The sequence below is a fragment of the Macaca thibetana genome, chromosome 7 (assembly GCF_024542745.1).
Source record: "Macaca thibetana thibetana isolate TM-01 chromosome 7, ASM2454274v1, whole genome shotgun sequence".
NCBI classification, from domain to species: Eukaryota; Metazoa; Chordata; class Mammalia; order Primates; family Cercopithecidae; genus Macaca; species Macaca thibetana.
Window position 1 is genome coordinate 142,350,110 of NC_065584.1, and position 19,033 is coordinate 142,369,142.

At 36.7% G+C, this 19,033-nt stretch overlaps 1 protein-coding gene across 1 annotated transcript in view; it reads right to left on the bottom strand.

The window, feature by feature from the left end:
- The window catches only part of ALDH1A2 (aldehyde dehydrogenase 1 family member A2), a 116,323-nt gene that overhangs the window by 52,420 nt on the left and 44,870 nt on the right, over nt 1–19,033 (bottom strand). Inside the window, exons 2-4 of the mRNA XM_050796828.1 lie at nt 14,186–14,290; nt 13,868–14,008; nt 10,639–10,768 (exon numbers count right to left, since the gene is read on the bottom strand). Coding sequence (XP_050652785.1) covers nt 10,639–10,768; nt 13,868–14,008; nt 14,186–14,290 — 376 coding nt within the window. The remainder of the gene's footprint in view (nt 1–10,638; nt 10,769–13,867; nt 14,009–14,185; nt 14,291–19,033) is intronic.

A 19,033-nucleotide genomic window follows, 5' to 3' on the forward strand; every position in this document is an offset into this window, starting at 1 on the left:
AAAATACCTAGGAATCCAACTTACAAGGGATGTGAAGGACCTCTTCAAGAAGAATTACAAATCACTGCTCAACGAAATAAAAGGACACAAACAAATGGAAGAACATTCCATGCTCATGGGTAGGAAGATTCAGTATCATGAAAATGGCCATACCACCCGAATTAATTTATAGATTCAATGCCATCCCCATCAAGCTACCAATGACTTTCTTCACAGAATTGGAAAAAAACTATTTTAAAGTTCATATGGAACCAAAAAAGACCCCACATTGCCAAGTCAATCCTAAGGCAAAAGAACAAAGCTGGAGGCATCTTGCTATCTGACTTCAAACTATACTACAAGGCTACAGTAACCAAAACAGCATGGTACTGGTGCAAAAACAGTGATATAGACCACTGGAACAGAACAGAGCCCTTAGAAATAATACCATATATCTACAACCATCTGATCTTTGACAAACCTGACACAAACAAGAAATTGGGAAAGGATTCCCTATTTAATAAATGGTGCTAGGAAAACTGGCTAGCCATATGGAGAAAGCTTAAACTGGATCCCTTCCTTACACCTTATACAAAAATTAATTCAAGATGGACTGAAGACTGAAATGTTAGACCTAAAACCATAAAAACCCTAGAAGAAAACCTAGGCAGTACCATTCAAGACATAGGCATGGGCAAGTACTTCATGTCTAAAACTCCAAAAGCAATGGCAACAAAAGCCAAAATTGACAAATGGGATCTACTAAAGAACTTCTGCACGGCAAAAGAAACTACCATCAGAGTGAACAGGCAACATACAGAATGGGAGAAAATTTTTGCAATCTACTCCTCTGACAAAGGGCTAATATCCAGAATCTACAAAGAACTCAAACAAATTTACAGGAAAAAAACAACCTCTTCAGAAAGTGGGCAAAGCATATAACAGACACTTCTCAAAAAAAGACATTTATGCAGCCAACAGACACATGAAAAAATGCTCAGTATCACTGGCCATGAGAAAAACACAAATTAAAACCACAATGAGATACCATCTCACACTAGTTAGAATGGCAATCATTAAAAAGTCAGGAAACAATAGGTGCTGGAGAGGATGTGGAGACATAGGAACACTTTTATACTGTTCATGGGAGTGTCAACTAGTTCAACCATTGTGGAAGACAGTGTGGAGATTCCTCAAGGATCTAGAACTAGAAATACCATATGACCCAGCCATCCCATTACTGAGTATACACCCAAAGGAGTATAAATCATGCTGCTATAAAGACACATGCACACGTATGTTTACTGCAGCACTACTCACAATAGCAAAGACTTGGAACCAACCCAAATGTCCATCAATGATAGACTGGATTAAGAAAATGTGGCACATATACACCATGGAATACTATGCAGCCATAAAAAACGATGAGTTCATGTCCTTTGTAGGACATGGATGCAGCTGGAAACCATCATTCTGAGCAAACTATCACAAGGACAGAAAACCAAACACCACATGTTCTCACTTATAGGTGGGAAGTGAACAATGAGACCACTTGGACAAAGGAAGGGGAACATCACACACCAGGGTCTGTCGTGGGGTAGGGGGAGGGGGGAGGGATAACATTAGGAGATATACCTAATGTAAATGACGAGTTAAGGGTGCAGCACACCAACATGGCACATGTATACATATGTAACAAACCTGCATGTTGTGCACATATGCCCTAGAACTTGAAGTGTAATTAAAAAAAGAAAAAAATTAAAGCGACTTTTCCATCTTTTATGCTAACAACGCTCTCTCAATACAGCAGGATGACTTAAAAGGTTCTTTCATTTCGCTAGCTTTGTGCTGTAAGCTCAACAGCCTGATATAAAAACAGTCTCCACCCAAATTGAGATACTCCATTGTAGGCTATGAATGGTTTTGTGTCTTCTTACCAAACCTGAGAGATTACAGAGAGCGCTCAGACTCAGCATAAAAAAGGATTGCATTTGATGAGGACATCAGAAAATGTTCTGGATACCACATTCTAGGTCAACAAGTTACAACATAACTATGATGGAGACAGCTAAAGAGGAGATGAGAGATAAAAACAAATATTAAATCACATATGTAGGACTTTTGATCTCTGTCTCTTTTCCCTTTCACTCAGAAGGTAAAACAGAGAATAATAGATATTGCTCTTAAAGGGGGGTTATTTTAAGACCCACTCAGAGATAACTTTTCTGACGAGTTTTGATACCTGGGTGCTTTTAATGGCCCAAGAGTAGTTTACAACTTATGAAAAATATAAAAATATCACAAATACTTCATTATGCTATGAATTTGGCAGAGCTGTGAATTAAATTTTACTGAGCATGTGTGCATTGAGCCATTTTTGTAATTATATTAAGAAAAGCCTTAGATGCTTTTCTTAATATAGATGAACAGTACAATAAGCCTCTTCTATATTTGTGAACTACTGAGCCACTGTTCTATGTTTTTTGATGGGGGTCTATCAAACTACACAGAAGAGACAGCAATATTTAGTTAATTGGAAAAATTTAATTATTTGGATAACTCATTCAAGGCAAACATTACTTCTTGAATCAGATTTTATAGTTGCCAAAAGAAAACTGACAGAATTTTTAGTCTCATAAAAATATCTAGCATTGGCACATTCTATATATTAATATAAACTAGAGTGAGTATGATTAAGCAATCTGTAAATAGTGATAAAATCAGAAGAATCTGAAATGTGCCAGAAATTGAGAAATTTGTCAAACATGGACCTCAAGAAATAGCTATCAATTATAACACTAAGAACACTACAAGAACCATAGCAAATTTTATATACCTAGTAACAATGAAAATGATTTTATTTAATAGCATAAAAATCTGTAACACAATTCAGCGAATGAAGGTCATCTTCCAATCTCTAATTTGTGTACAGAATTACCTTTCAAGGAGCTGACAATCTTTGATGAGCACAGTATTAAAAAATGAGAAGATTACATTGAACTATTCCATTATGTATGTACTGTAGCAGATTCCCATCATGTTGACATTGAACAGACCTCACCGAACATTTTATAACTACGATGATAAACTCTATAAATGCCTATACAAACGCTGAAACCATATGTTAGTATGAAGTGTACTGATGCTTTTCTTCCCAGAAGTCTGCTGGTGGTTTCTAAGAAGTTAGATTATGTTCCTGAGTCTGTTATGAAGATAGCTTAGCTCTACGACTATTCTACTACATGATCTTAACAAAAGTTAGTTTACTTCTCTGGACCTTCTCTGTAAAATGAGGAGATCAGCCTTAGGGATCCCTGAGGTCCTTTTCAGCTTCAACCTCTTAAAGAGGTTCATGGCCTCCTGTCACAACCAATTCCGGTCCCATTAACAAGCAAGCCCTGGTTGTTCTTAGGTGGGCAGAGCAAATCACCCCTCACTCTTATTCTGATAGAACAAGAAGATTTCAGCTTTCACCCTATGCATTTGTTGTTAATGACAATAAACCAGATCAAGCTGATTCAAGGCAAAATCTTAGGATCTCAATCAGTATCTTTGTGTATTTGTATCCTACTCTTTAGTTTAACAGGTGAAACTGGAAGAGAGTGAAATGGATAATTATATATGACCTGGGTAGTGTTTAACCTTTTCTATATGCTAATACATCATAAGTCCATTTTAATGTCAGAATTCAGCTTAAAACGTGGACTTTTTTTTCTGCTTACATAAAATCAAAATCAACACTTGCTACAGAGAAAAACCTAAGGCAATACAAATTAACTTCTATTTCTCCCTAAGTAAACAAGCTTTGATCCTTCCCTCATCACTAAGAGGTTGTAGATGTGAGAGGAGAAGAGGATTTGAATACTGGTTAAAATACTCAAAATGGGGAAAACAGTACTTTTCTTTAGGGCTGCTATAACATTAGCGATAATGTAACAGGTAAAAAGTGTTCCATGGGTCATAGTAATGATTATTATTTATCATCATAATTAGGCACTGCCATCGTAAAAGGGTCAAGGCATAGGATTTATGGTCACAGACAATGGCTCCATTGGGTACCATGGCAGGAAATAATGGATAGTGTTCTAAAGGAAACAACATCAAGACTCTTGTGAATCAAACTAGTATGGCATAATTGTGCAGTAACATCCAGCTGTGGGCCTTGAGTGAAACAGAATGAAGAGTGGTGGAAGAAATTTCCAATTCAGAGAGAGAAGCAGCCACCCAGTTCATTGCTGAAAAGTGGTCATCAGATAACCCTTTTCTCTCCTTCCCAAATATTCTAGTTGAAGGCTACCCTTTATGGGGAGAAATTAAGCAGGCATTTGCCCTCTCTATTATTCATTTGTAGTCAAAGTGAAGGCTATCCTTTATGGGAAGAAATTAAGCAAGTACTTGCTCTCTCCAAGTGATTATCCATTTGTAGTAAAAGTGCTCTAAAATGCAATTTATCAAATAGATTCAAGGGGTGTATGTGCAGATTTGCTACATGGATATATTGTACAACTATGAGGTTTGGGGTCTAGTGGGCCCGTCACCAGAACAGTCAACGTGGTACCAAACGGGTAGTCTTCAACCCTCAGCCCCCTCTCACTCTCCCTCCTTTCGAAGGCCCCAATGTCTATTATGTCCCTCTGTATGTTCATGTTTACCCACTGCTTAGCTCTCCCTTATAGGTGAGAGTATGTGGTATTTGCTTTCTGTTTCTGGGTTATTTCACTTAGTATAATGGCCTCCAACTCCACTCCTGTTGCTGAAAAGACATGATTTCATAATTTTTATGGCTGTTTAGTATCCCATGATGTGTATGTATCTTTTTTATCCAATCATCCATTGAATGCACTTAGGTTCATTTTATTTACAACAGCCCCCCAAAATACCTAAGAATATTTAATTAAGGAGGTGAGAGATCTCTACAAGGAGAACTACAAAACACTGATGAAAAAAATCACAGTTGACACAAATGGAAAAAATATCCCACGTTCAAGGATTAGAAGACTCAATATTGTTAAAAAGACCATACTGTCCAAAGCAATATACAGATTTGATGCAATTCCTAAAATGTAATTTTCATCAAGGCACTCATATATTTAAAATAATCTGGTGACTCACTATTGCCCACGGAATAAAACTTGTAGTATGGCTGACCCAGACTCAGAGCCCTACTGTCTTTTTTATCTGCCTATACTTTCAGATCCACTAACACATGGTACTCTCCTCCCTTCATGCTTTGTTCCAGCTATTCCCACTGCCTGTGATGTCCCTGTCTCCATCTTCACTTAACTTGTCCTTCAAGGTTATCACTTAGACATCCCACCACCTTTTCCAGAAGGCTTTAATACTAGGAGATGTCTCTCCTATGGTGTCCCACCAAATTCCATGCTTTCTTATCTAAATATATCACACTATATTGCAGTTGCTTGTCTACTTGTTTTTCTTACTGTCCTATAAACATCTTAGTTATTTGCCTTTGTAACCCCAATGCCTGATACAAGAGCTGAAATATAGCAGGTGCTAAAAAAAAAAATCTGTTGAATGGAGAAATGGGTGAATGAGTAAGAGATCGAAGTTGATGCCACAGAAAGGAGGTAAAGGAAAATCCCTTCCAGTTACAAGATACCTTTCCCTAGTCTTCCCAAATGGGAATGAGTGAAAGAGATAATGGTGTATTTCTTCCCATTCTTTTTGGTTGTTTAGTGTTAGAGATGTTATGCTGGATGAACCATGGAGTATAATTCAGTGTTGCAAAGCAGTCTTACATTTAAAAATTTAACAACAAAAAAACACATTTCAGGTTCTTTTTTATGGGTGACCAAACAGAACTGTGTGATTATCTCTGACACTCACTACGAAAGCCCCCTTTACCCATATGAATAGGATCTAGGCAGGCAGATCCACACCTTAAGTGTTCCAGAACATTTAAGCCTCATAAATGCTATCTTGAAAAAAGTAGGCTCTAGATACAGTTGATGTTCATTATTTGTGGATTCCGTATTTAAGAACTTGCCTACTTTCTAAAATTTATTTGTAACCCAACAATAAGTATGGAGTGTTCTCAGTCATTTATGGGCATGTATATCCCAAGCAGAGTTTTTTTTTTTTTTTTTTTTTTTAATTTCAATAGTTTTGGGAGTACAGGTGGTGTTTGGTTACATGGATAAGTTCTTTAGTGGTGATTTCCAAGATTTTGGTGCATCTGTCACCTGAGTAGTGTACAGTGTACCCAATATGAAGTCTTTTATCACTCACCCCACTCCCATCCTTCCCTAAAGTCCACTGTATCATTCTTATGCCTTTGCATCCTCATAGCTTACCACTTACTTAGAAGTGAGAACACATGATATTTGGTTTTCCATTCCTAAGTTACTTCACTTAGAATAATGGCCTCCAGCTCCATCGCAGATGCTGCAAAGGCCATTAATTCATTCTGTTTTATGTCAGAGTAGTAGACCATGGTGCATTTATACCACATCTTCTTTCTCTACTTGTTGGCTGATGTGCAGTTAGCCATTATTTTTGCAGTTTCCATTCGTACTGCTACAGACATGCATGTGCATGTGTCTTTTTCCTATAATGACTTATTTTCCCTGGATAGCAATCCAGGGATTGCTGGACCAAATGGTAGTTCTACTTCTAGTTCTTTAAGGAATCTCCATACTGTTTTCCATAGTGATTGTACTAGTTTATAGTCCCAACCAGCAGTGTAAAAGTGTTCCCTCTCACCACATCCATGCCAACGTCTTTTTTTTTTTTTTAATTTTTAAATTATGGACTTTTTTTTTTTTTTTTTTTTTTTTTGCAGTAGTGAGGTGGTTCAATTGTGGTTTTAATTTGCATTTCCCCAAAGCAGGGAAAATTTTGAGTCACCTGATGCACATATTCTCAGCTGAGGCTGAACGAGGTGACACTTTGCCTTCTTGCTTCAGCTCTTTTACTGTTTAAAAAAAAAAAAAGTGTCCTTTTTGTGGTCTGTTTAGTGCCACATTTTTCATATTTTTGTGCCTTTTGTTCATGATTTTGCTGTTTAAAATGGCCCCTAAGCATAGTGTTGAGTGCTGTCTAGTGTTCCTAAGTGCAAGAAGGCTGTGATGTGCCTTACAGACAAAATACATGTGTCACACAAGCTTCATTCAGGCATCAGTTATAGTACTTTTGTCTGGCTGGTCATGAGTTAAGAATTCATAAATCAACAATATATATTAAACAAAGGATCTTTCAACAGAAAAACATAAAACAAGGCCATGCTCTGATCAGTGGACAAGAATGTTGTGATAAGAAGCTTGCGGGAACCTAACCTTATATTTCCCCTAGGAGCAATAGTTCATTATTTGCTAATTCAGTGTTCACGACTTTATAAAACATAACTACCATGAATGATGAGAATAAACTGTATATTATTATAAAAATCTGCACAGAGGTAAAGACATCAGCAGGGCCACCTTCCTGCCTTGCTGAACCAATCTCCATAAGAAGACAACTTATCATGGCTTAGACAGAAAAACGCTTAGGTTTGAATCTCAGATCTCCCACTTACTAGCCACGTGACCTTCAAGACATTAAACCCTTAGAGTCTTATTTTCTTAGATGTAAAATGGGTAAAATACCATTTAAAATCCAGACTATCTCATCAGATCACGCACAGAATCACATACATATTGTACATGCAAGAATGTTTTATACTTTTAAATTCTATGTAAATATAAAGTACATTATTTCTTTATAATTCTAAACATAAAATTAGGTTGTTTGCAGGAAAATGTATGTAGCACTATAAAGATCTCATGGTTAAAAACTAATGGACTTTCTATATTCCAGACTTCATTGTGAAAAAAAAAAAAGCCAAGTATGCAGAGACAAAATGAAAATGAAGCTGATGTTAAATTATGGAGTTACAAAACACAAATACAAATGGATTAATTTACTGAACAAATCTGAGAATAAGTGAATAATTATGATTATGATACCCCTTTCTGTGATCTTCTCCTGTGACTCCCCTGACTTAGTCCAGCTACATTCACTAAGTACTAGACTAGCCAAAGATATTGTTGGCTGAATTCTAAGTGACCTCTAGGCAAACCCAAATGTATCTAAAACTGGAACAGAGAGGAAAGCTGCGAAGTTAGCCTCTACCTCCATCCTTCCCTCATCTGTTTGACATACCATGGAGAGAGCTCTTATGACCCAAACTTCAGCCTCCTGGGAATTCTGCCTACAGGCCTGATGACAGGTAGAGTCCCTCATCCCAGTATGCCTCTAAATGCACTTTCAGAAAAACTTTTTGGTTTTGGGCAACAAAAAGTTACTAAGAGTTTAAGAGAATTCCACATTTTTTTTCCTTCATTGGCTGAACAATAGTTAATGAGTAAAGCTGGGAAAGACTACTGTGAGAGCCTTTCCTATGCCCTGTATTTCTAACTTGTAGATGAGCATCCACAGGATCGCCAAAAAGCATCAGATGAAAACAGTAAGGCTTATGGGCCAACCACCTCTACTGCCAGATCAAGTTACATTAAAGCTTCAAACATAATCAGGAATGCCAATCAATATTTAGCTTTATCTAATCAGGATCTTCCCTTCTGAGGAAGTAAAAGAAAACCAAGATACTGTTAGGCCAAATAGAGATCTATGTGCATTGCCTTCTGCTTCACAATCTTCTTCAGAGCTTTGTAAATAGTTTGAAAAGATATTTAAATGCATAAAACATATCTGTTGTTTTAATAATGAAATGGCAGGTGGGGTGGGGCCAAGAAAAAAAACACAACTAGGGACTTTGAGCTTGTTAATTTACGTTCTCTACTGATATAGGACAGGCCCACCTAAAAAGAGTGACATGTGTCCCATTGTTAACAAAGGTTTTAATTCTTACGCCCTGTACTAGGTATGCTCATAACGAATAGTGACTTTTTACCTTACTTAGGCCATCCCCACATTCTGCAAGTGATGCTGGAGAACAACTGTTCTATAATATCCTTAGAGTCAGAACTGAACTAAGATTCGGACTTTCCCCAAGAGCAATCTTCTCCATCCTTTTCAGTCAGCTGAACAAGGGAAAAACCTCTGGATGGAAAGGAAAAGCCCCTGTGATCAGAAACCCGTTTTCTAAAACTAACATTCCACATGTCATCATCATTTGTGGGGGCGATGTAAAAAATAATCCTTGGAAGTCTTGTCTCTAAACCTCCATTCTCACTGTATATTATTCTTCCCTTGTCATACCACACCTACACGAGGCATCACAACAGCCACCTAACTTGGTTCTGCTGTGTCCTCTCCTTGCTACTCAATGCAGAGGACGAGCAGCTGGTTAGACATGCAGAGTCTCAGGTCCCATCCCAGACCTTTTCAGTCAAAAACTGCACTTGAAGAAGACCCTCGATGATTTATGCATACATTAAATTTGGGAAGCACTGTTCCCAGCCATCCACACTATTGGCCAAACCACTCCCTTTTTTAGTAAATCAATACTGCTCAGCCTGGCTAGGAAGGCCCAAAAAAGACCCTTCAAAGTCCTCAGCATTACTTTCCACTCCTGTTACTATGCACTCTCCATGAAAAGCAGACTGCCTTCTGGAGAACACAGGTAGAGCACCTGGCACAGTGCTAAGTAGCATCTAGCATCCACTCAGTAAATGTGTATTTCCTTTCCTTATGTCTATTCACCATGCCCTATCTCTTTCAGTCCATCCCTTTCCTATAAGGATATCTCTTCCTCCTAGGCTCTATTTTGAATTCTCTAGTGAAGCGGTTACAAGCCTAGGTTCTAACGTCAAAGTTTTAGCTCTAAAACTTATTTACTCTGTGAATTAGGAAGACTAATTTTACTTTACCAGACCTCTTTCCACTTTTGTAAACTGAAGATGTTTATAACAGTGCCTTTCTCTTGGGGTTGCTGTGAAAGCACTCAAATGGTATTAGCTATCACTAGTATTCAAGCACAGATCAACATCTCTTCACTGACCGCTTTAGTTGCTTTAGTCTTGGATACTTTTCCTCTCATTTAAACAGCTACAGCACTAACAGGTGAAGCACATAACTTAGCACCCAGTTATAATATTCCTAAAGGGGCCTTTAAGTTTTTTGTTTTGTTGGTTCTGTCATCTAACGTGAATCTTAATAATAAAAAGGGTTAGGATTACTGTTGTTTTTAGATTATGAAAGTAATTCATGGCCATTCGAAAAATATAGAAAGTAGAGAAAAATATAAAAAAGAAACTGAAAATCAGGCATAATCTCACCAGAGACAACTGTTAACATTTAAGAGTACTTCCTTCCAATGAGTAGATCTTAAGTTTCAGGAGGGCAAGGAGCAAGCCTTAACCTTGCTGGAATTTTCCTTGACTTCCCTCCATCCAATAATGCCCCCTTCATACCTACACCAGCACCTCATCTAGCAAAATGCTGACCACTTACCAGCTGACAAATACATACCTGTTCCTTAGATGAATGAAGTGGCATGCCCCTATACTTATATGTGGACTATCTATAGAAAAAGGGATGCTGTCAGAGTCAGTGACATAATTTGGTTGGTTCTTCACTCAGTTCTAACTGCTGTAAGAGTGCTCATATCTGTATTCTATGTGACTACTGTTTGTGTTTGGTAGCCAAAGTGCATTTCTGGTGGTCTCATTTTCCTTTTCAACATACTCTGATTTCACATACCTACAGGAATGGTCATCCCATGAATTTTATCAGCCCAGCCTGCGTAATATCGAAGGGTTTTGATGACGCCCTGCAAATCCACATAAAAAGCTTGCAGGAATGGTTTGCCACCATTTAGGGATTCCATGGTCTGTTGGAAAAGAAATGGAGAGATATTAAGTCCCCAGAACTTTCCAGTGATACACTAATTTCTAGAGCAGAAGAAAAAAGGAAGAGACAGAATACAAATGAATATGGAGATGCATACCTGGTCAAATAAATCTTTTTATTTATTCTCAAATAAAAAAATTTCTAGTACTGTCAGTTTGGTTTAGTTCCTAGTACAAATCACAATGAGTATGTATGTGCATGTTCCTGTGCCTGTGTGCTTCCAGTAACCACTATCCAAATATATTAACACAATATTTATTTAATGATAAAGAAATGTTCTGCTTGTCAAAACAGCTTCCGTTATACTAATGATCAGAGCTCATTGGGGATTTTTTGGCGTCTATACCAGTAATATGAATCCATAAAGAGGAGCAGAAACATGGGCTCTTTATGCAACTGATGAGAATAGAAAGTGTTCTCCACAGCTGCCAAGACCCCTGCTGAGAAATGGAATATCCACAGTGCACAGCAAGTTTATTACTACCAAATAAACAAGAACTCCTCTAGGGAAGCCCAGATGTTAACAACTTAAAGGCTGGTTTTTTGTAAACATTTACGTTAACAACCATTACCTATTAAGAGTGAAATATCTGCTCCATTTAATAGAAATAGCAATATTGAACTGCTTTACATTATAAACATTATTATTTTAACGACATGTTCCTGAACTGGCTAAGTCTGTAACAAAAACAATGAAAAATGAATACGCTGAAATGAGAAGAGTATTTTGACTTGAGAAGTATTAAAGGTGTTACAAGTTCAACAAATGAAATAAACAAAAACATGTTTGTAATTTTCTTTTTTCCCTACAAGTATATTTCATAGGACATACTGGTGTGAAAATTATTTCATCTCTGACAAAGCTAAAATTAAAATATTATCCAATCAATGAGATGAAAATACTATGACTTCCAGTACAATTTATGTACTTAGTATGTGTATAAAATGAAACTTATTTAAAAATATCATGTTACTTATCACTGTATATTGGCTCACCCTTAAAAAATAGAATCAAACTATTTCCTAGTACTTTTTAGAACAGGTATATGTTTACAAGATCGGCATTACATTCTCTGTACAGCTAGCACAGCACCAAAATCTACACAGCATAGAGTGAATAATGTCAATAACCAGAATTTGGGTTGCCTAAATGGTCCCTGTGAGCGGCTGACAACAGTCAAATCCACGGAGAATTGCCAGCTCTAGGTCTATTTTCAACTGTGTTTACTTTGGATGCAGTATTAACTTCAGTTTTCCAGTCAGGAGCTCCCCTTTCTTCCACAGGCTACCTTTTACTAAAACTCACTTTTCTCATAGCTTGAGAGTGTTTAAAAGCAGGAATCTCATTTAGGTGTGGTAGGAAAAAAGACTTGATCAGTGGGACACAGAGAAGAAAAAGAAAGGCATTTGAGTTTTATTATATGAAAATGTAACTGCAGAAATTAATCATCTTCTAGTATGGTGTTAATCCAATACTATAGATACCATATATCTTTAGCTCAAATAAACAGTCATTTATTGGCCACCTATGTGCCCTCATTTGCCATTTATGTGCTAAGAACCATGCTAGGATTACCAAAAAAAAAGGTAAAATACAAGTTCAATTCTCAAGAAAATCGATAATCCAGTGAAGAGACAAGTATAAAAACAGCATTCTCTAATGTGTCCCAAAACACTTGGTTTTGCATGATATTGGTATGTTAGCCAGAAAAATGGTGATGAGGCTCAAATAAGCTTGAGAAGCATTTAGTAGGCTTTTCCTGAGCCTTTAATATGCCCAGTGTCTTGCGAATCTGCGAAGAGTTTCTTCATCATGAAACACCTTTTTCACAGTATGTATAAACACCTCATTGGAACAGTATTCCCTAGAGTGCCAGATTAGAAAATGTTTTTATATACAAATAAATGGTATATATAGCTAGAATCCCAAACCATTTCCATAAAGGAATCATTTTGTTCCTATACTATCAACAGATTCCTGAGGGGATGGTAGAAGGGAAGAACTATGGTAGGAGGGACACTAACAAAGGGAAAAAAATGCTTTCTTCCCTGAAAGCAAGCCCAATAATGACCTATTTTCCCAAGTAGGGGGAAGGATATAGTACTAATGGCTTGAATGCCCTGACTGAACAAGGAAACCCTAAATACTCATTGATCCTAGGTGGAGATCCCAAGTATATAGTGCATACATTCCTAAATGGTTCCAGTTTCCAAAGTTTATATTCTCTAAGAAATTGAATTTTATTTTAAAAACAGCAACAACAACAAAACCCATTAGGGCAGGAGAAGTTCCTTATGTGAGGAAAATCACTGTTTTAGTGAAAGTAAGTTGCTGCCTCCTGCTGTCTCTCCTTTCTATTGGCTCACAGAATGACAGGGCAAACGGAGCAGAAGTGTATGGGAGGTCCGTACCATCCCCTCTGCTTCTGAAGGATTCTCTTTAGTCAAGAGAGGTTAACTCTGGGGAGGTAAACACTTGTTCTATTTCATTCTCAAAAGAATCATTTGATATTGGTTTTCTCCAAGCAGCATGGTGACTCTCTTGTTGCTTGACTGTTTTTAATTTGTCATGGGAAGGGGGAGTTGTAGAAAGGAAGGTCCTTATCAGTCATGGAAAGCTCTAGTTTTCTCTTCAAAATTAAGATATTCAGCTGATCCTCCACTTCTCCATCTGATCCCCAAATCCAAACATGTCTAATTTTTCATATGTATTACGTATTCCTTTGCTTTTTCCCCAGGTCTGCTTCAAAGCATCCTTTTAGGAGTTCGAGACCAGCCTGACCAACATAGTGAAACCCCGTCTCTACTAAAAATACAAAAATTAGCCGGGCGTGGTGGCACACGCTTGGAATCCCAGCTACTCAGGAGGCTGAGGCAGGAGAATTGCTTGAACCTGGGAGGCAGAGGTTGCAGTGAGCTGAAATCGTGCCACTGCACTCCAGCCTGGGCAACAGAGCTAGACTCCATCTCTAAATAAATAAAATAAAATAAAATAAAATAAAAATAAAACCAAGGAACGTAAATTTCAGCAGAATGGTAAATGTAGGGTAAAGACTTAACGTTTTCTTAGGTTACTTACTGCAAGAACTGCCCTGTCCCGTTCCACCAAGTCTGCAAGCTTATCCAACAGACGTCCTCTTTCTGAAGCATCCATCCTTCTCCACACTGAACCAAGAGAGAAAGCCAGGCGGGCTGCCTGCACTGCTTTGTCTATATCTGCCTGTTAGAGAGGAAGAGGCACAACTGAAGAAAAACACTCCAAATAAAGGAAGAACTATCTGCTGTCATGAAAAAAGTGAAGCATGAGCAAGTAGTTGTGTATTGAGAGCATATGTTTACTGCTCTGCTGTTTGAAGGCAGTTATTTCATAGGGAATCTTTTTCTGAAAAAGACATACCTTGTCTGCTTCTTGAACTTCGCACACCTGTTCTCCTGTGGCTGGATTATAGACAGGGAACACTCTCCCACTCTCTGAGTTCTGCCACTCGTTGTTTATAAAGATCTAAGGGAGTAGATAACAGAATGGGATCTGTGACACAGGTGATAAGCAGCCAGTCAATGGCCAAGTGTTATGGAACTACTATGGTAATAACACTTGTTATATAATAAAAGTATAGAATTTGAAGTGTTGTAGGAGACCCTTCTAGACTCAACCCCAATTTAGGAATTTCCTCTATTTTTTTGCTTTACTATCATCCGAAGGCTAACTACAGTTCTTACCTTTCGTGAACCTGTCAACTAACGAAAGATACAAATAAGGATAGAGTGTTTCACATACATACAATCATACACTGATGTTAAGGCAACATTATTGATAGCCCAAGCTCTGGCCAGGATCCAGGAGGGTTAAACAGTAGATAAAACTTACAGTCATCAAGCCTTAGATTCTACTTTCTCTGCCAGAGACCTAAGTGACTTCTCAAGGAAACTTGAATGGTGCTGCAATAAACATTCACCTAATTTATAGTCAGTTCCTGAAAAATGACTCTAACCAAACTAGTGAGTCAAGTAAGTTATATGTGTAAATCCAAGTTAGGTTTATTTCCCTTTGCTGAATAGGCTATATTGCAGAGCCACAAAAGATGGGGATGGGGAGTTGGCAGGTGGGGTATAACTTTCAAATGATCACCCCAGGATTTCTTAAAAGGCTTGATCTCCCTATATATGAAATTGAGATTATATTAAAATGGCAAAGAGACCAAAAATTTGAGAAATTATTCAAGTCAATTTCTCTTAAGATTTGTAATAAATGAATTAAATGACAAGGGAAAAGGCAAGAAAAATTTTAAATTGTTATTGACAAACCTAAACTAGTATTTTTAGACCATGTAATCTTAGAGGACATACAAAGATGTTTTACTCTACAAAATTTACAGCACCACAGTGAAATTTCTGAACTTATGAACCAGTCAGTCATCCAATTTAGGACAAACACAATAATAAACTGATTGATTTATTGCCTGCCATTTAAAAAATAATCAAGAGATGAGGCTTAATAAATATAAATCTACACTTGGTAAATATCAAATTCTAGAAAATGTCCCAAAGTTTTCTTTTTCATTTTTCCTTGGTTTGATAAAAACAATGAGCCCATGTAGAAGGAGGCACTGATTAAACTAGAACTCTCTTTTCCCAAAGGATTTTTAAGATAAAGGAAAAGACCTTAAATTTGTAGAGCACTTAATACAGCTGTACTGATACAAACAAAATGACCTTGTAATTGTACATTTTATAGTTTATAATATACAGTTCATAAACATGTGTAACATAATTTACCCAATAAATACTCACATAACTTTTAGTCACAGGAAAGACAAAGATGGCTAAGAGAGTTCTAGCCCTCCAGAGTCTGACAGTCTCTAGTAGTTTATTTAGTACTTACAATAACCCTGTGAAGCAGGGTTTTATTATCTCTATTAAACATGAGAAAATTGAGAGGCAGGGAGCTTGAGTCCAAAGAAGCAGGTTCTTCTTGTGGCTGACTCAAAGGCTACTACTGTTCTTTCCAATATACGTAATTTCCAGGATTAGCCCAAAGAAACAGAACTAGTTAATGTTCAAGCCTGAGCTAGTTAGAATTCTGGAATTACTGGTCTGGTTCTCTTTTCATTCACTCTATTTAATAAACTTGCTCACAGCTGATAGCTCATTACATTTGCATGCTCCTTTGAACACAGTATAATGTCCAGGTAACAAAAGCAGAAAATTAAAAGTTAGTTTCATTAAGGATCCACTTCTGGAGTATTACTGGGTTTAGGGAAAAAGTGGTCTTACCAATGTCCCTATCCTTTTATTCACCATGTGACTGAATCAAACTTTTTAACCTTTGCAATATCACCAGAGTCCACTGATCCTAGTTCTTTGTTTGTTTGAGTTTTTTGTTGTTGTTGTTTTGTTTTGTTTTTGAAGATGGAGACTTGCTCTGTCACCCAGGCTAGAGTGCAGTGGCGCGCAATCTCGGCTCACTGCAACCGCCGCTGCCTGGATTCAGGTGATTCTGCTGCCTCAGCTTCCCCAGTAGCAGGGATTACAGGCACCCGCCACTATGCCCAGCTAATTTTTGTATTTTTAGGAGAGATGGCATTTCACCTTGTTGGCTAGGCTGGTCATGAACTCCTGACCTCAAGTGATCCGCCTGCCTTGGCCTCCCAAAGTGCTGGGATTATAGGCGTGAGCCACCACACCCAGCCCTAAGTTCAGTTTTTAAGTTTCTCTGTGCAGCAGTTTTAATTATTTGTAAAGACTGGTATTTCATGATTTTTGTTTCTCACAGGTTTTCCAAAAATCAAAAGGAAAAAATAGTAAGTTAAACTCATTTTCTTAATCATTTAGTCTATCGATCATTTTATAAACCTAAGATGCATTATAGGATCTAAGATACATTATGAGATTTTAGTGATCTTATATTTCCTGTATTTTAAAACATTTTGCTATTTCATCATGCTAGGAATTACTTCATCATCATTCATCAATTATTTTTAACTATGCTAAACAACTAAAATAATAAGGAAACAAAAGAAATTACAAAATTGCCTAGAAATTAATGTCACCACTCTATCATCCTTCAGTTTTCTAATTGTGTTGTCTAATACATCATCTTTCAAAAAGTTATAAAAGAAGTCTAGAGATGCCATCTTTGCCATATTCTTTTCAGCTTCCATTGAACACAGTTAAGAATTCAGAATTCTTAATTTTCCGCCCAAAATGGAATAAAGAATAAAATTAAGAGAAAGATATTTCACAATAATTAGATGAGTGAGAAAATGAAAGCAGAGACAGAGCACTTGAGATTATAATGATGAGGTAAAACTGACCATAGAAGCAAAATCTTGGGCTATGAGTCTTTCAGATCAATTCTGTCAGACTTGAGAATCAGAGTAAACAATATATTTACAAAGACAAAAAGGAAACATGATATTCTAACCCACTAATTATTTAATGGGAAGGACTTCATCATTAATATTTTGCAACAAGAACCTGGACCATCCTGCTTTGGTAAAAGGACATATGACAATTATTTTATCTTTTATAATATTTGTTGGTAAAAATTTACTTTATATTCATAAACGGACAAATGCTGAAGGTAGGTATATATGTAAAGGTGACTGGAAAAACACATTATGTAGAAATTTTAAAAGTTCATTGGGTTGATCAATCTGATTGACATTTATAAAAGTAAAAATGAAAATATTTTTGTAATTGTGAAACAAAAACATGACCACCTTTTCTACAAAATCATGAACCCTCAAATTTTTCCATAGCATTACACTGTGATAATAACACATATGCAAGAAGAACCCGAGGTAATGATGAGCTATAACCTTCTAGAGATCTGTTTAAAATCTGGAGCCAGTATTTACGAGATGATTATGTTCCAGGTTCATATATGACAGCTCATGAGCAGTTATTTGCATTCAAAGGCATTGCCAATTTCAAGTTATGTTACCTCCAAAATCAGGAAAACATGAAATAAAAATTTGGTTTGCTATGTTTAAATTCTTATTTTGCTGTTTTTTTACTATCTCTTTATTCTTACTCCTGTAAATTGTTCATAAAATAAAAATAAAATGAATACATTGAAACCAGATGGTAAATGTGATGGCTATTTTTCCTGGCGTGCCAAAATTAAAATTTTAATTTTACTACATCATTGCTTTTGCAGACCTAGTCTTATAAAATGACACTTAAAAAATCATACGGACAACTTTGTTGGTACATTGAATAACAAATATCTCCATGGTCAATACTTGAACGTTTGCAGCTCTCTGGGCAATTTCAAAAGTTTTGAATCCTGTTCCTTAGCATTATTCCCTGACCAGGGCTCCTTGGAGAAATGATTTATTTCAGAACTGTAGCAGGAAAAGTACAAGATGAGCCTGAAACATTGTGGTGCCTGAAATCAAGTAAATACTTAAAAATCGATACGAACATAATAAAAAGATACAGAAGTCAACATGAAGAGGCTACCAATGGACAATACTGGAATAATTGAAACAAAAAATAAATAATGCTGGTAATAGATTATTACCCATAGAATGAAAAAGACATCCAAAAGTTCATAATGATATACATTTTTTAATGAATAAATAAGTAAATGTGGGATAAGGAGGAGCTCTTCTTCACAGTAGAATTCCAACTACTAGATGTAAAGAAATGATGGGGTTAGATGATTATTATTTGTAAAATACCATAGTAATAACTGCTTCAGGTAAAAATCATCACTAGATAATAAAATTAGTGGGCAAATATACAATGAAAAATGTATGATGGATGTTCATGTAGTTTCAAAGTATCTCCCCTCAAGATACTTATTAATTACAAAGAAAAAAATAGTAACTTTATGTTGGAGAAACTTGGCAGACACCACCTTAATCAAATGATTAAAGCTGACATCACCAGCAATGGGACAAATTGATACCATGTGCAGCTAATATAATATGCTGAGAAAGACACAGGATCAGTTCTGTGGTAGTCTCACTCAAAAGGCACAATCTACATTCAATCGCGAGGATACAACACAGGCAAATCCAAACTAAAGTATATCCTACAAAATCATTGTCCCATGTTTTATTAAAGTGCCAAGATCATGAGAGACTAGTAAAACTAAACTGTTTCAAAAAAGGTCACTAATAAGACATAAAAATTAAATGCATCATGTAACCATGGATTCCCTGCTGAGCCAGGAAAAAAATACGTATTATTGAGACAACTGGTGAAATCTGAATAAGATTTTTAGGTTAGATGA